The following is a 17,633-nucleotide window of genomic DNA, read 5'->3' on the forward strand; positions in this document are numbered from 1 at the left end:
AAAAATTATTTATTTGAAAGAGTTACACAAAGAAGGAGAGGCAGAGAGAGAGAGAGAGGTCTTCCATCAGTTGGTTCACTTCCCAGATGACCTCAACGGCTGGAGCTGAGCTGATCCGAAGCCAGGAGCCAGGAGCTTCTTCCAGGTCTCTCAAATGAGAGCAGGGACCCAAGGACTTGGGCCAGCTTCTACTGCTTTCCCAGGCCATAGCAGAGAGCTGGATTGGAAGTGGAGCAGCCAGGACGTGAACCGGTGCCCATATGGGATGATGGCACTGCAGGCGGCAGCTTTACCCACTATACCACAGCGCCATCCTCTTAGAATTCTTTAAATACACAGGATAGTTTTGGGATTATTTTATTATTATAGCTTTGTATATTCTTTAAATTAGAATATTCTCATTGGCCATGTTGAGAGGGAGAAGGAAAGGCAGAAGAAAATCCAAGTAACTATTCAGTAAGAACAATCTTTTTTAAACAAGATTTTATTTATTTATTTAAGAAATAGAGCTGTAGACAGACATGGAGAGACAGAGAGAAATGTCTTCCATCTACTGGTTCATTCCCCAAATGGCTGCAACGGCTGGAGTTAGGCCTATCTGAAGCCAGAAGCTTCTTCCAAGTCTCCTACATGAGTGCAGGGGCCTAAGGACTTGGACCATCTTCCACTGCCTTCCCAGGCCATAGGCAGAGAGCTGGATTGGGAGAGGAGCAGCCGGGACTAGAAGCTGCGCCCATATGTGGTGCCGGTGCTGCAGGCAGAGGCTTAGCCTACTATGCCACAGTGCTGCCCTCTAAGAACAAATTTTACATTTGTGCTGGCTGGTCACATTAGCAAGGATTTTGGCAGAAAACTTCCCATCAATTTGACAGATTTTACTTGTGATAAATGTACTTCCAGAGGGTTTACAATAAAGTACTCTGTTATAAATGGGTAGTTCTGAAGTAATCCTTTCTGATTTGTTTTCAGTTCTAGATTTTCCCGCTCTTGAAGCTGTGCCCTATGATGACATAAATAAAACATAAGGATATAGAGCCTAGAAAACTCTCTAGGAGTATATTATATACAAGACCTCATGTTATACTAATTTTACTCCCTCCGGATACAATTTCGTAAGAATGTTTGTGTGTCTATTTTCTGAAGCCCATTGCAGGAGAAAAGCAAGTTTTCAAAACGTAATGTTTTTTAATTAATAATAAATTCTTTCCAAATCCCTTTTAAGGTTTCTGGAAATTAAAACAATTTCTGCATACCATATAATCATGTTTCTTAAGCTTTCAAGCTTTTTTTTTACTTGTTATAATATTTAAATGTTTTAAAAATTCTTCCTGTGTAAGTTCAAATAAGCTGTTTTTGTTTACCACCAGGAGAGGGTTGTATCCTTTCATTTTGGAAACAATTTTTTTTTTTTTTTTTGACAGGCAGAGTGGACAGTGAGAGAGAGACAGAGAGAAAGGTCTTCCTTTTGCCGTTGGTTCACCCTCCAATGGCCGCCGCGGTAGCGCGCTGCGGCCGGCGCACCGCGCTGATCCGGTGGCAGGAGCCAGGTGCTTATCCTGGTCTCCCATGGGGTGCAGGGCCCAAGCACTTGGGCCATCCTCCATTGCACTCCCTGGCCACAGCAGAGAGCTGGCCTGGAAGAGGGGCAACCGGGACAGGATCGGTGCCCCGACCGGGACTAGAACCCGGTGTGCCGGCGCCGCAAGGCGGAGGATTAGCCTACTGAGCCGCGGCGCCGGCCCTTGGAAACAATTTTTATTAGGTTTCACCTTTGTATACATGTGTTTCAAGAGCACAATAGCTGCTGTACAAACCAACTTTTAGACAGGACCCATTCCTGAGTTGGGAATTATTTGCAAGTTTAAGAATATCAGTTAAAATTACTTTAAGTGAAATTAACTTAAATCATTGGTTGGCTTTTATGTATTTTTCCTATGAAAAGTATCATATAATAATACCTTATTCAAAACTCAGGTGTAATTTTCAGTTTTAGGCAATTTATACTCTTGAATTTTTAAAGCAGTGAATCATTTTGTTTTGTCAGATTAATTTTGCAGCTACATCACAAAACTAAATGATGTAGTTATTTATAAAAGCTACTTGGAGTAGATCTGTGGCAAGTCATTGTGAGGTGAAGTATCTCTAGAGTGATAATCAAAGCCACTTAGAGGTTATTTGTGTGTTGTAAAGATAGTAATCACAACAGCAGATATTTAAATCACTCTATTTAATACAAACAACAATCATATGTCTGGGTACATTGCTTCAGTAACAAGTGTAATTTTAAAGAAAATTACATATACAAACTGCCTTCTCTATTCTTATTGCTATCATCCTAGGATAAGCTCTTATCTCACAATTGGATCACTCTGTCTCCTCACCTTCTCCCCCTCCCCACCCTGCCCCAGTTCAATCAGTCATCACACAGGTATAAAGGCTTAAGATGTTCCAGAAACAATGCAAAAACCTGAGGACACAGTGGGGACAAGAAAGACCTAGTTTTTTAAAAGATTTATTTATTTATTTGAAAGTCAGAGTTACACAGAGAGAGGAGAGTCAGAGAGAGAGAAGTCTTCCATCTGATGGTTCAGTCCCCAGATGGCTGCAGTGGCCAGAACTGTGCCGATCTGAAACCAGGAGCCAGAATCTTCTTTTGGGTCTCCCACACGGGTACAGGGTCCCAAGGATTTGGACCATCTTCTGCTTTCCCAGGCCATAGCAGAGAGCTGGATCGGAAGAGGAGTAGCCAGGACTAGAACCGGCGCCCATATGGGATGCCGGTGCTTCAGGCCAAGGCATTAACCCGCTGTGCCACAGTGCTGGTCCCCCCCCCCCTTTTTTTTTTTTAAGATTTATTTATTTGAAAGACTTAGTTTTTACTACACTGAATTTACAGTACAAAGATACTAAAGGAAGTTCATGGGAAAATGGAATTAAATGATTAGTTTATTTTTGTGCCAGAAAAATTTGAAATCCATGCATAGTTTTTATAATGTGCATTTTGTATGAACCTTTGAGGACTTATAGCAGAACAGGAAAGGCTGATATTGATAGGAAATTGTAATTTGATACAAAAAGGGATGTTTAGGAAGCACAGGAGACTAACAGGACCAACTGTATAACCTTAGGTGGGAGCAGAAAGGACGAGTAGAAGATGGCCAGGTGAAGAAGAAAAGGGGGGCAGGGTGAGGTGAGCCCACTAAGCAGAGCAGAGAGCATAATTGGAAAGGCCAAGGGTATAAAACAGCTCAAGCTCTAATAAATATTGTGATATTGATGAAGACTCTTGCATGCAGGCATCAGAATATAGGTGGAGGTTATAGTACAGCATGTATTCTAGTTACACCTTAATGCTGCTCTCAACTCTGTAACTTCTTATTTTTGTGACTTTAGGCAAATGACTTAATGACTATAAATATTGGTTTCCTAATGCACACAATAAGACAGTAAATTCATGAATAGTGGATTGTTGTGAGGATTTAGATGAGACAGTGCATGTAAACTCTTAGCATGATGCTTGGCATGTAATAAATTCTCAGGAAATGGTACCTATTATTTAAGTAGAAGCCCAAACTTGCTAATTTCTGAAAGCCTTCTTTTAAAGTCGTTGATTCCTTCTCTTATCTTTCCTGAATATTTCAAGTCCACAACCTTTCTCTGAAATTCTAAAATCTGAAAGAAGACTTTTACAATTTGGCCACAAACCTCAACCTACTTGAGACTGCAGATAGTATATTTATACTGTTTCATGGAACATTCAGGTTTCACTGATAACCTTGAATACATTTGAGTGTGTGTGCCACCCTAGGCTTTGTTGGGTGATTTTCATAGTATATGGCATAGGTATGTGTACCATATTCCTTTTTGAAACATGAAACATCCCGAATTCCAAAAACATACCTGGCTTCAAGAGTTTCTGATCAGATTGTAAACCTGTGCCACCTGAAATCAGCTTTTTTCAAAATACCACTTTCCTCATGTCTCTTCCTGAATCAGGAAATAAATAGACCCCCAGTGGTTGTCAACTTGAGTCTAGACTATTCCTTGTTGTTTTCAGGACTGCCCCTTGTCTGACCCTATCATACATATTCAAAATTCAGTGCCATTTTTCTTGAACTGTTTATTTCATAAGGTTACTATCCTCAACTTCCCTGAAGTAAAATGTTACCACTGTTCTTTTTATCTGACTTCTCTTTCTTCCCCTCTTTCTGGCTATTCAAATCCTATCCAACAATTAAGGTACCATTCTTTATATTTTCTCAATGAAGCTATATTTATGTATATCTTCTCTGACTCCTTATTGTACTTAGATGAATTCATTCAAATATTTGAGCAGGTATTATGTGCCGGCTGTTATTCTAAGTGTCAGATTCAAAACTGGATGTGACAGATAGGGTCTCTGCTATGTGAAATAAGTTTTCTTCTTTATTTTTTAAAAAAGATTTATTTATTTATTTGAAAGAATTACAGAGAGGGAGAGGCAAAGGCAAAGAGAGATAGAAGTCTTCTATCCACTGGTTTACTCTCCAGATGGCTGCAACTGCCAGGGTTGTGTCAGGCTGAAGCCAGTAGCCAGGAGCTTCATCCAGGTCTCCCACGTGGGTGCAGGGGTCCAGAGATTTGGGCCATCTTCCACTGCTTTCCCAGGCCATAGCAGAGAGCTGGATTGGAAGTGGAACTGCTGGGACTTGAACCTGCTCCCATGTGGAATGCCGGCGCCGCAGGTGGAGGATTAACCAAGTGAGCCACGGCACTGGCCGAAAAAATTGTATCTTAAATTTCTATGTACCATAAAAGGTTAGCCATAGGATGTGTTCTTCATTAATCTTTGCTTCAGACATTTAGTTTAAAAAAAAAACAGAATATAAAAATTTATTTATTAAATATTAAGCTCTGCTTGAGTAGTTCATTGATTTAGGGGTATCTGTTATGTATAAAGTACTGTACTGGGCTTTGAAACACTTGTATTTGTATAAAACTAGCTTTCCTTTTCATTTCTATTGCTTTTTATTCATAGACTAGAAAGAAAGAACTTACATGTCCCATTTATTCAGCCATGTTGAATTGTTTAATTTGAAGCAAACATTATTTCTGTACCTGCAGAAGAAGCTATTAAAAATCTAATTAATTCCTGTCATTGTTTTTGCTTAAGTCACATACTAAGTGACTTCCTAAAGTTCATTAGCTTGAACTTTTTTTAAAGACCTAAGCATCAAACATTCATTTCCTGAACCATTGGCCATTAGTGGTGAAGCTGATCATGCTTGTCACAGAGAAGAGACTGCTAGAGCCCCATATCATAATCACCACTCTTGTCAGTTTAAGATTGAAGTTTATAGCAAGACGGTTTGTTTAAGATAGAGCATATCTTGTTATGACAAATTTATACAACGAATCCAGTGAAGAAACAATCTTCTGCTTCATGAATAAAAGCTAAGCACTGTACTTTGATATCATATTTGATCTCTTGTGCATAAACATTTTGTTTTTTATAAACTGAAAGAGCATAGTGAGAAGAAAATCCCCAAAGGGACTTTTTCTTGTCATAAAAATGGTGGAAAAAAATTCAGTTTGTAATAGCAGAGAATCCTGGTGGGTTAAAATTTAAGACTTGATTTGACAGCACTTCTGAGATGGTGTGCTTATGGTTACAAGAATACAAAAGTATTGCTCTACTAAAATGATGAAATGGATAGTTTGAGATGTTAACAATAGCAAAGGAAGGTGTAGAATTGGATCATAATGTTTGCAGTTTCATCTTCACAACTACTAGACTTGCGAGCTTCAAGGGTATGGTTATGTCTCTTTAAATCTCTGTGCCTAATACACTGCCTTTCTATCTGTTATCTATTCATAAATGTTACTGGTGATAGAGGATTGCAGTAAGTAAGCTGATGCATAGGTGTTTGAAAATTATCCTGGCTGTTAGAAAGCAGATGAAAAAATGTTTTGGAGTAATTTTAAATATAGGCAGTAAATAATTCAATGGTTTTGTTTTCCTTTTGTCATCTTAGAGTCAAACCCCTCTGCATTGAGCTCAGGTCTAAAAGTCAGATTATTGATAGAGGTATTTAGCTAACACAAAATATCTTTATAATGAAGAATTTGAGGGCTTGAACAGAGTGTTAAGCTTGGTTACCACCTGGATAAATGGGCTTGAATTGTCTTCAATAGTTCTAGTGATTTGCAAAGATCAGGGTGTGTATAGGATCTGGAAAGTCAGAAGCAGGCCTTTGAATAGTCACTGCTTCTTTCTGTGACTGCTGCTGATCTGACCAGATACTGGGCAGGAATGTCCTCCAGAGTAATCAAACCTTAGATCAGTATTGATGTTGGAACCTTCCTCAAGGACCTTCCTCAAGGGCCTTTTCAACTTGGAAAGTGTACAGAGGTTATAATACGGTGCTTCTAAATCAGAGCTCTCAGAATCTTTTTATTGTGATTGTTCTTTCATTCCTCTGATCTTCAACTAGACTGTAACTTCCATAAAGGAAGAAAGCATGCCTTTATTTACTATTGTATTCCTGCTGTGCAGCACTGGCCAGGTGCATAGTAGATGCTCAGATATTTCTTCAGTTGAATTGAACATGCTTTTCTGTACCTTATGGAAACTGCCCTTCTTGGAGAGCAAGAAATTTAAAACTGCGTAAATAATTTACCTTTCATTTTGTTGTATTGGCTACTTTACTAATTTTGTTTAAAAGAGGAAAACACCAAATAGTGTAACTAAGTTTTTGCATTAGTGATGAGACTTTTGAATTATATGCGATTTAGTTGTCCAATTTCTGTGGTACTGGAATAATTGCATGTTTATAAAACATTGTATTACTTTATAACATTAGCCATAAGAGAGTTGAATCTTTACATCTTGCTCTTTTTGTTAATTTCTGCCTGATTGAGAAAATTAAAACTTAATTTTCTTGCAATAATGAACTCTTATATTGCAGAGTTTCAGCATTAGAGTTTATAAGTACATCAGGCATTTCTCTTATTCTTAAGAGCTGGAGACTCTAGAGTGATACTTTTATACTTACATAATATTCATATAATACTATACTAAATTATGTTTAATATAGCTTATTTATAAATGAAGTTTAATAAACTCTGATTGCTTGACTAATGCATAATGTTATTGTTTTTCCAGAGTAGATTTTAGTGAAAATATATGGTCAATATACATAAGTATGTATGTATGATTAATATGCCCTTATTATAATGACCATTATCACTAGATTTGCAAAATAAAAACTTGCTAAAATGTTAGTGAGTGCTTTTAATTCAAGAGTGCGACTATAATAAACTTTTAAAAAAATATTTATTTATTTGTTTGGAAGACAGAGTTACAGAGAGGCAGAGGGAGAGAGAGGGAGGTCTTCCATCTGCTGGTTCACTCCCCAAATGATTGCGGTGGCTGGAGCTGGGCCAATCTGAAGCCAGGAGCCAGGAGCAGCTTCTTGGTCTCCTATGTGGGTGAAGGGGCCCAACGCTTAGGCCATCTTCTGCTGCTTTTCCAGGCCATACCAGAGAGCTGGATCCAAAGTGGAGCAGCTGGTTCTTGAACCAGAGGAAGCTCCTGGCTCCTGGCTTCAGATTGGCGCAGCTCCGGCTGTTGCAGCCAATTGGGGAGTGAACCATTGGATGGAAGACTCTCTCTCTCTCTCTCTTTCTCTCTCTGTCTTTCTCTGCCTCTCCTCTCTGTGTAACTCTGACTTTCAAATAAATGATTTTTTTTTAAAAAAATTACCATGATTTAATTTTGTAAAAAAAACAGCTCTTTACCATTTTCTGAACTTTTTACTTTTTGGTGTTATTTTTGTTGTTTTGCCTGAGTTCTTTTATAGTTTTCTCTTTTTGGCTAAATATATAAAGATAATTGAGGGACAGGAATAATTTATGTTCTGTTACAGGTCATTAATTATAACTTATACAGTAATTTCAATATATTTTAATATATGGTGGCCAAAATCACTTCTTCTGAAACTCTCTGCTCAGTGATTTTCCATTTTAATAGTCCACATTTGGCTGGTTTGTTTCCTTGAATACTCATGGAATTCTAAATCATATTGTTCTATTTATGTTACTTTGGCCGGCGCCGCGGCTCACTAGGCTAATCCTCCGCCTTGCGGCGCCGGCACACCGGGTTCTAGTCCTGGTCGGGGCACCGATCCTGTCCCGGTTGCCCCTCTTCCAGGCCAGCTCTCTGCTGTGGCCAGGGAGTGCAGTGGAGGATGGCCCAAGTCCTTGGGTCCTGCACCCCATGGGAGACCAGGATAAGCACCTGGCTCCTGCCATCGGATCGGCGCTGTGCGCCGGCCGCAGCGCGCCTACCGCGGTGGCCATTGGAGGGTGAACCAACGGCAAAAGGAAGACCTTTCTCTCTGTCTCTCTGTCTCACTGTCTACTCTGCCTGTCAAAAAAAAAAAAAAAAGTGTTACTTATGAAAGCGGATTTTTACTGCAGATCAATAGGGCCTTGTAGGCCATGGTAATGACTTTGACTTGCATTGGAAAGGAAAGTAGCCATTGGAGAGTTCTGAACTGATGGTGATGTGATTTTGGTGTTCATGATATCACTGTGTTTACTGTGTTCAGAATGTACCATAGGAGAGGAAAGGTGGAAGCAGGGAGACTGGAGACAGGTTAGGTGGGGTTACTACAGAAATTTAGATAAGAGCTGATGGTGGCTTGAACCAGAGATACATGCAGACTGCAGAAAGATCACTATTTCACCAAGCAGCAGCTAGGCTTTTGAGAATCAAGGAGAGGAAAGAGACCAAGGTAACGAGGAAATCTCAGATCTAGACAAATGGAATGTAGGTGGTACTATTAACATAAACGTTATCCTCTTAATTGTAAAATGAGAAGCTTTGACCACATTATTTCAAATTCCATCCAGTTCTAAGAATCTCTGATTTGGTAGTTTAATATGAACCAAAAGTATGTTAATTTAAAAAAAAAAGACAGTAGTGGGAGGTAGAGAAGAAGCAGCAATTTATTTTCCATAACACCAGTTGGAAATATTACTAGCAATTTTTTTCTTATGTCTGTCCCCATGATTGAACTATCAATGTGGATTGAACTGAGATAACATATTTGAAGTGTTTCTGACGTTGTTTATAATTTAGAGCTGTTGACTAAAGCAAATAATATTTTCCTTTAATTTACATTCTCGCTTTGGAGACACAGATATTTTTATAATCTTGAGTTTATAATCCCAAAGGATGAGAAGGAAAGGAAACAGGAATTGCTTGAAGAATTGTATAATCTGTCTCAAAAAAAACCAAGTGGGTGGGCACACACTCATATGGTAGCAGGGTTAGTTGAGTCACTTTTGATAGTTTGCCATTTCTTGCTCTGATTTTACATTACAGGAAATCATGAAGCTTGTCATTGTGTATAAAAGTTTTCTCTAACACACTGAAAAAATTAAAGAGAAAGTACTTAGTAAAGAGAGTCCTAGGGTGAATTCATCTTTCCTAAAATGGTTTTAATTTTGATATAAATAATCTCCCTTGTTCTTTTTCCTAGGCAGTAAAGATTGATTTGGGTTTGTGTCAGCAGGATGTTATGAAGACATAGTACAAAGATTAGAAGTTTAGACCCCTGAGGGAATTAATGGATTAAAAGTTTAAAAAGAACTAATCATACAATAGTAAATTTGCCCCACCAGATCCAGGAGAGGGTGCTTTTTAACAGCATTGGATTGAGGGTATTTGAAAACAGTTTTTTGAGTTCCTGAGATTAAGCAATTCTTACTTATTTAAAACTCATAATGGAATCCTCCTTCAGTGAGAAGACTATTTTTCATAGTAAAAAGAGATGTTAGCATGCATGACCAAGTTGCTACATATTATTCAGCTTCTACTGTTAGAACTAAATATATAAGATGTGGCAGAAGGGTTAAACTCAATTCCCAACATACAATTAAAAAATATCTGTTTCTTTCCTAACCACATCACTTAAATGGCACATCAGTGTATGGTCACATGCCACAAAATGACTTATTGATCATCAGTGGACTGCACATACAAGAATGGTCCCATAGGATTATATTGTGTAACGACTTGACCGTGTTAGTTTGTTAAGTATACTCTGCAATGTTCACACAACAGCAGAGTTGCTTAACAACTGTTTCTTAGAACATATACTCTTTGCTAAAAGATGCATGACTGTATAACATAAGAACTGCTCTTCATGTCAATCATAAGTTACTGTAAGGTTTTATAGTATTTTCTGAATCATGAAAAATGGCTAAATTGTTAAATATTACTTTAGTATTGTTGTACTCTAATTCTTTGAACAGTGGTACTCATATCTGTTATGTAGTAGTTTATAAACTACTGTATTTTATTAAGTAGAATGCTATTTCCAGTAATTCTTAGTAATAGAAGTAGAAAACCACACGAAAAAAGTGTCAGGAGTGTTTGAGAAATAGCATATATTAACAGAATCATTAAATTCAAATTTATAATATTTATAAAGAGATCTTTTAAATATCCATCAGATTCTAACACTGATTTTATAAACCAAACTGATTTACATTTCATTACTGTTTAATGTGACACTTTTCCTATCATACATGTTGTTTTTAAAGATATCTTGAAAGCATGATTATTCACTATAGAACTTTGAAAAAGTCTTCAAGGACTTGTGATTTTGATGTATCTTTTCTTGTATTTGAAAACTGTGGTATTGATGTCTGACCCAAATCTGGCTTTTTGGGACCTTGGGAGCCTTATTTTTTAAAAAATAGACACCCTCTACCAAACTTTCATTTTTAATTTTTTAAAAAATTGTGTTTCTTTTCTTTTGTAAACAATGCATTGTATATATGTTTGAATTTTCTTTTCTTACTATTTGCAGATGATAAATTAAAAAAATGAAAATCATTCAATTATTTATTTTCTTGTTTGAACTATGGAATTCTCTCATCTGATTGGTATTTCTTCTTTTTGTTTATTTCCTTTGATTTTGATAGAACATTCAAATAAAAACTTTGGCAGATGATGTGGTAAGGTGGTATTAGCAGCATGTTATCAGTTATGCATGTTGCCTTTTTATTAAAATTGGTGGACATTAAAGCATCAACATATGTAAGATATAAAATGTCTAGATATTTATAATGTATAGTACAATGGAATGATTGCATTACAGTGACTTCTCCTTTTTGAATATTAGCAAAACTATTGTGTAAAATTCCAACAAATTTCTTTTATTATTCTAATATATACTTAAATGCTCTTTAAAATTCCTAAGTAAATCTAGATTCTGGAAAATATGAATTTTTTTCTTTATTGATGGCCAAATAAATTAACTGTGAATATATTAAGGATTAATATTGAAGGAAATTAATTTGAAATAGAAAGGAAATTAAGTTCGTTATGTAGTCAGATATGTTCTATCAAATTTAAAAACTTTAAATATTTTCAAGCCGAGTCTATCATGGTAATAATTGCCAAAAATTTTGGACTCAAAATTTAAGTGTGCTGTTTTATAGCTAAACTTCTAAATGGTATCTTAAGGAGTGTTAATTATTTTCTGTGTGAAATTACCTGTCTACAAATAATGTAAAATAGTGTTTAATACGCTAATGAGATGAAAGCATGTTATTTAACTTCATTTTCCTTCCAAGACATATTGAAATCAGAGATGCAAATGAAGGACATAGTGGTAGATCAATAAGTATTTTTCTCAGTAGAAAAGCTATTAGCTATTACTGTGAAAGTAAATATTAAGTGATATGAATGGAGAGAAAGAGTTATGTTGATTTAATTGCCAGTTGCATGTGTAAATGCTTTCATGTCCACCATATTTCTTTTATGAAATTTGACTGTATACTCAGCTTATTTGGGATTACTTAATTTTTTCTTGGGTTTGAGAGCAGAGTACATATCTAAACCAACTTAATTGCTTTTCAAAGATTAAAAGAAAAATTGAAAATATACTTCAAAATTATTTGAATGAATGAATCTTAAGTTAATGTATAGACTGAGATAAGAGCCAGGGGCTTTTGAATTTAGGTGAGTTACTTTTTCTGTGAAATGAAGGAGTTGGTCTGGGTGATTTTTCAAGTTTCTTACCAGCTCCAAAGCATTATGATTTATATAATCTCTTTGTAAACAATCATGTACTCAAATCGTTTTTGTAATCCTAAATAAGCTTCTTAAGACTGCTAATATTTCTTTCAAAGTATACCTTTTAGTTGAAAGGAAAGTATTCTTTGAATCAATAAAATAAAAGATATATTCCCTCTGTGGAACTCAATGAAATTTTATATAAGCTGTGGTTAATAACATCTGTGGTGTTTTTGTATGGTTGAAGTAATTTCTAACGATTCCGGTAATGTGACAGTGAAGATGCCCTGTCCTCATATCTAACATGTCTGCTTGTTTAATGTGAGACAATGCCATGCATGTGCTTCCTAACAGAAACCAGAATAAAACTGAGTTGCATTCAGTTTTATGTACATTACTAATTTTTGACTTCTCTTGTCTTGTGGTTTAAAATAGAAAGTCTTGTTTACATGTACCTGAATTCCTTAACTCACTGTATGTGAAATAGCAAGCTAATTAGTAGAGATTGTACATGGAATCAATGGTTCAAAGTCAATATTCATAAGATAGCAAGTTGTTCATAATAGTATTTGTAGGACTAAGGTATTTATATTTATATTACATTTCAAGTACATGCAAAATTTTTTTTTAATTTATGTTTTGCTTCCTTAGTGGCCTTACTTTTTAGGGAAGAAAAAGCTGGGGAAAAATAATTATAGTAAAAACAATAACAGTACTATAATACTAATTATAGTAAAAACAATAACCACAGTAAGCTATTAATTTTTTAAATCTGACAATAAACCTGTGTTGTAAGTAATATCATTTTCCCTGTTTTAATTTTTTTAAAATTTTTATTTATTTATTTATTTTGACAGGCAGAGTGGATAGTGAGAGAGAGAGAGACAGAGAGAAAGGTCTTCCTTTTTGCCGTTGGTTCACCCTCCAATGGCCGCTGCGGCCGGCGCATCTCGCTGATCTGAAGCCAGGAGCCAGGTGCTTCTCCTGGTCTCCCATGTGGGTGCAGGGCCCAAGGACTTGGGCCATCCTCCACTGCCTTCCTGGGCCATAGCAGAGAGCTGGCCTGGAAGAGGGGCAACCGGGACAGAATCTGGCACCCCAACCGGGACTAGAACCTGGTGTGCCGGCACCGCAAGGCGGAGGATTAGCCTGTTAAGCCACGGCGCCGGCCCTCCCTCTTTATTTTAAAAATAAAGAGATAGTTATAGGCCAGGTAACTTACTTAGAGTTACTTAGCTAGTAAATGGCAAAGCCTGGATTCAAACAGGCTGTCTGGCTTGCACTGACAAATTTTCCACATATATTTGTCACACTTTTTGCCAGTTTGAGTAACAGAAAAATTATCATAATTTTCTCTTAGAATTGGATATCAGTAGTTCTTTTTATTTTCTTTACTCTTTTTTCCATGATTAAGTTCCACCAAAGACACATTTTCCCAGAAACAACCATGGAACTTTGATCCTAGATTTTTTTTCACCTACTTTGTAAAACAGAAATGACAAGAGATTAAATTTTACTTTTGAGGCATGATTTTCACTACCAGATTCTGAAGCTGAAGAATCGCTTTATGGTCTCAACACAGTACAATCTCTAACTGGAGCTTGCTGCTTAAAGTAACATTTTGTCGAAAGATAATAATGATGTATATTTCAGTTCTTCACGTTCATGGTTTTGATCTTTTTCTTAGGACTTCTTATTTTTTTTCCGTTTGCAGCGTGACCGAATTACAAGTTTTAGAAAATCTACTGTCAAAAAAGAAAAACCTCTTATTCAACATCCTATTGATTCTCAAGTTGCGATGAGTGAATTTCCAGCAGCTCAGCCATTGTATGATGAAAGATCTTTAAATCTATCAGAAAAGGAAGTACTGGATCTCTTTGAAAAAATGATGGTAAGTTAGATTCTCTAATTTTGTTGTGATTTTTAAAGGTGTATGCCTGGAATAGCACCATGTTTTAAGTAGGTCTGTTTAGACTCTATGCATGTCATTTAAAGGAGAAGCCAGTAACTTGATATATAGGATTTTTTTAAAAAAGACTTATTTGAAAGGCAGAATTAGAGAAAGAGTGGGAGATAGCCTGTGAGCATGTATGTGTGATATCTTCCATCACTGGTTCACTCCCCAAATAACTGGACCAGGCCTAAGCCAGAGCCAGGAGCTTCATCCAGCTTCTCCTGCATGTGTGGCTGAGGCTCAAGCACTTGGATCATATTCCGCTGCTTTCCTAGGCCTTTAGCAGGGAGATGGATTGGAAGTGGATAAACTGGTACCCAGCATCGCAGGTGGCAGCTTTACCCACTATGCTACAAGTTTACAAGTTCTTAACTGTGTGCCTGTGCTACCATGAGCTCCTAAAAGTAAGGAGCAGTTTTACTTAGTAGTCTCTGGCACACTGAATCAATTTTTCAATTATCTGATTTGTGTGCCTGTTTCTATAAAGCAAAATTGGCACAAGTCCACTGTACTGAAAACAGCACTAAGTTTCTTGTTGAGTATGTGAAATACAGCCTGAAGTGCAGAGGGTGAGAAACAATTAGAGGGAACAGAGCAATTATTTCACCCAAGTTTGCTCTATTAGCAATAGTTATACATTTTCTAGCATATTTTTTATGCTTTATAGTTTGTGGTCTAAATTATTTCTTATGTTAGATAATGAATAGAATATTTTGAGTACTCAGCAGTTTAAGGTAGGAGAAGAGAGAAATGAGGCATCTGGTACATGACATGTGCATTAGTTAGCTTGATCAGAGAAGATCTGGAGCTTCTGATTCATAATTCATTTATTTAAAATTCTATCCCACTTATCACTGTAATTTTTTGTGGGTGTGTGTTTATATGCAGTTAAGGTCCACAGAAGCTTCTTTTTAAAAATTTTAAAAATTTTAATTTATAAGTAATTTTTTAGCAGACTCAATGTGATTTGTAGGTATAATTCTAAGAACATAATGATATTCCCTTCCTCCTTCCTTCCCTCTCTCTACCTCTCACCCTCCTTCCTTAAGGTCTGTGTAACCGTGCCAGAAAGGTTAAAGGTCAGTTAGGTTGCTGCTTCAGTCACCGGTATTCCATATTGATGTACCTGATTCAAGTCCCAGCTCTTTTGCTTCTGATCCAGCTTCCTGCCTACGTGCTTCCTGGGAGATAGCAAATGATTACTCAAGTACTTGGGTCTCTACCACTCACATGGGAGACTTGAAAGGAGTTCACAGCTCCTAGCTTTGGCCTGGCCCAGTGTTACCTGTTGTGGGCATCTGGGGAGTGAATCAGTGAATGAAAGATCTCTGTCTCTCTCCCTGCCTTTCAAATAAAATGAAAATGAATAAAAAGTAATAAAAAGGTTTGGAACCAGTGAAATCTAGATCCTTCTACTCTGCACAGTATGGAACATCTTATCTACACTCCTTAGGACCACTGTTTCTCTCCTGTGCCTAGAGGAATCAGTGGACTTTAATTAATATTTGTTGCATATTTTTTCATGAATACAAATTCCCTTTATCTCTATGGTTTTTTGTGACTATTCATTTTATCTAGCTGCCACTGAAGTTTGACTTTCCCCTAAAACAAGCCCTGAGATTTTCATCCCTTTCAACTCTTGCTCCTAGTCCTATGACACACCTTTTATTCCTGATGTTCTTCCCATGCCATCATCATCATCATCATCATTTTCTTCTTTTTGATTTTTTTCATATTTCTTTATTTGAAAGTCAGAGTTACAGAGGGAGAAAGGGACAGACAGGAGACACAGAGAGATCTTCCATTCATGGTTTACTCCCTAAATGGCCACAGTGCGCAGGGCAGAGCCAAGCTGAAGCCAGGATCCAGGAGCATCACCTGGGTCTCCCATGTGGGTGCAGAGGCCCAAACACTTGGGCCATCTTTTGCTGCTTTTCCCGGGCCATTAGAAGGGAACTGGATCAAAAATGGAGCATTCAGGAGATGAACCAGCACCCATATTGGATGCCAGTGCCACAGACTCAGCTTTACTCTATGTCATGCTGCCCCCATGCCATCTTCTTTGAACCATCTAAGTTTGTTATCTGAAATCCTTTCTTGGTGGTGACATCACCTGGCTATACTTTTGTCCTTTTTCTTTGCTGCTCATTTTTGTGATTTCAAGTGTCATGTTTCTAAACCCCCTTAATATATTTTTGCTTATAATTCCTTGATTTCTTAAACTCTGACTTCTGCATCTGTATATTTAGCTAATTACAGGTATGACTATACCTTGGAATGTGTCATTCTTTGGAGTGATTCTAGCTCTAAAATTTTTAAGTCTAAAATTCTGTTTGGAAGAATCTATACTAGCTCTCTGAGTCTTCTTAATTTTAGAGGGCATTCATTGTATAATGGTTAAGAACTTGGCCTTTGGGGTCATTCAAAGTTGAGTTTGACTTTTGGCAATGCCATTAATCGCATTACCTTGTGAAGGTTATGTAAATTCTGTGAACTTTGTTTTCCTTAACTATATAACCAGGGTATAAGAGATACTTCCATATATGGTTATTTTTAGTATTAAAAGAGATGATATTGCTAGAATATTACCTAACATGTAAGCCTTCTGTATAAACAACTTTATAAAATGCTATAGTATTCCCTTCCTTATCAAATAAATCCCATTCTTTCTTCAATTGCTGATATTTCCTGGCTGCCTAGATGTCTCTTAGTTTACCACTTCATTGTTCTACCTTAATGGCTGACAATAACAATGACATCAAAAACAGAAACATGCTTAAGACTACTAACACATATAATCTTTTCAAACCTTTTTTTTCTCTTCACTCAAAAGTTGTATTTACAGCTTTAATCTGGTGAGCAATTTGGTTATAATTTTTGCAACATTGAAGTAATCTTCTACTTCGAGTGGTCTTGCCATATTCCACTGCTTTAAGCTCAACTCTACAGGGCCATCTTTCACTCCATTCACTCTCTCAGTCACCTCTAATTGCTTGCTAAATCCCATTGGTTCTGCATTTGTAATAACTGTTACATGTGTTACAGTTGTTGTCCAACTGTTCTTGCTCTAGTTTCGATGATACCACTCTCTTATTTCTTGTGGCCACTAAAATAGTCTTCTAACTAGTCTTCCTTGTTTCCTTCACATTTTCTCTGTTCTAGTCTAGTATTGTCCTATTAATGATTCTGAAACAGATTGTTTTCTAAAGCCCCAAATGGGCCCTTATGTTTCCAGACATTACGTATATAATGTGTGTGTGTGTGTGTATATATATATATGTGTGTGTGTGTGTGTGTGTATCTTCCTTCTGAATTCCCTCACTTGTGCTCTTAAATGATTATTTCACACTTTTACTTTGTTGCTCAAACCTGTTTCTTTATTCTTTACTGATGACCTTGATGCTTAATTTACAGAGTAAATTGAAGCAATCAGGAGAGAACGTCCATTTGTTGTCACCACAACATTTAGCTAATATAATATCTGTAGTCACACAGTGTGTCTTGTCTGTTGCTATAGATTAATTTTTCATTTTCCTATCCTTCCTTTTGTGTGTAAGATCCCATTCCTTTTCAACTACTCAAGGACATTGCTCACATAATTCCCTT

At 36.8% G+C, this 17,633-nt stretch overlaps 1 protein-coding gene across 1 annotated transcript in view; it reads left to right on the forward strand.

Moving 5' to 3' along the window:
• The window catches only part of DIAPH2 (diaphanous related formin 2), a 985,476-nt gene that overhangs the window by 47,056 nt on the left and 920,787 nt on the right, over window positions 1–17,633 (forward strand). Inside the window, exons 2-3 of the mRNA XM_062183022.1 lie at window positions 10,978–11,010; window positions 13,788–13,964. Of these exons, the coding sequence (XP_062039006.1) occupies window positions 10,978–11,010; window positions 13,788–13,964 (210 nt within the window). The remainder of the gene's footprint in view (window positions 1–10,977; window positions 11,011–13,787; window positions 13,965–17,633) is intronic.

Source organism: Lepus europaeus, chromosome X (assembly GCF_033115175.1).
Source record: "Lepus europaeus isolate LE1 chromosome X, mLepTim1.pri, whole genome shotgun sequence".
NCBI classification, from domain to species: Eukaryota; Metazoa; Chordata; class Mammalia; order Lagomorpha; family Leporidae; genus Lepus; species Lepus europaeus.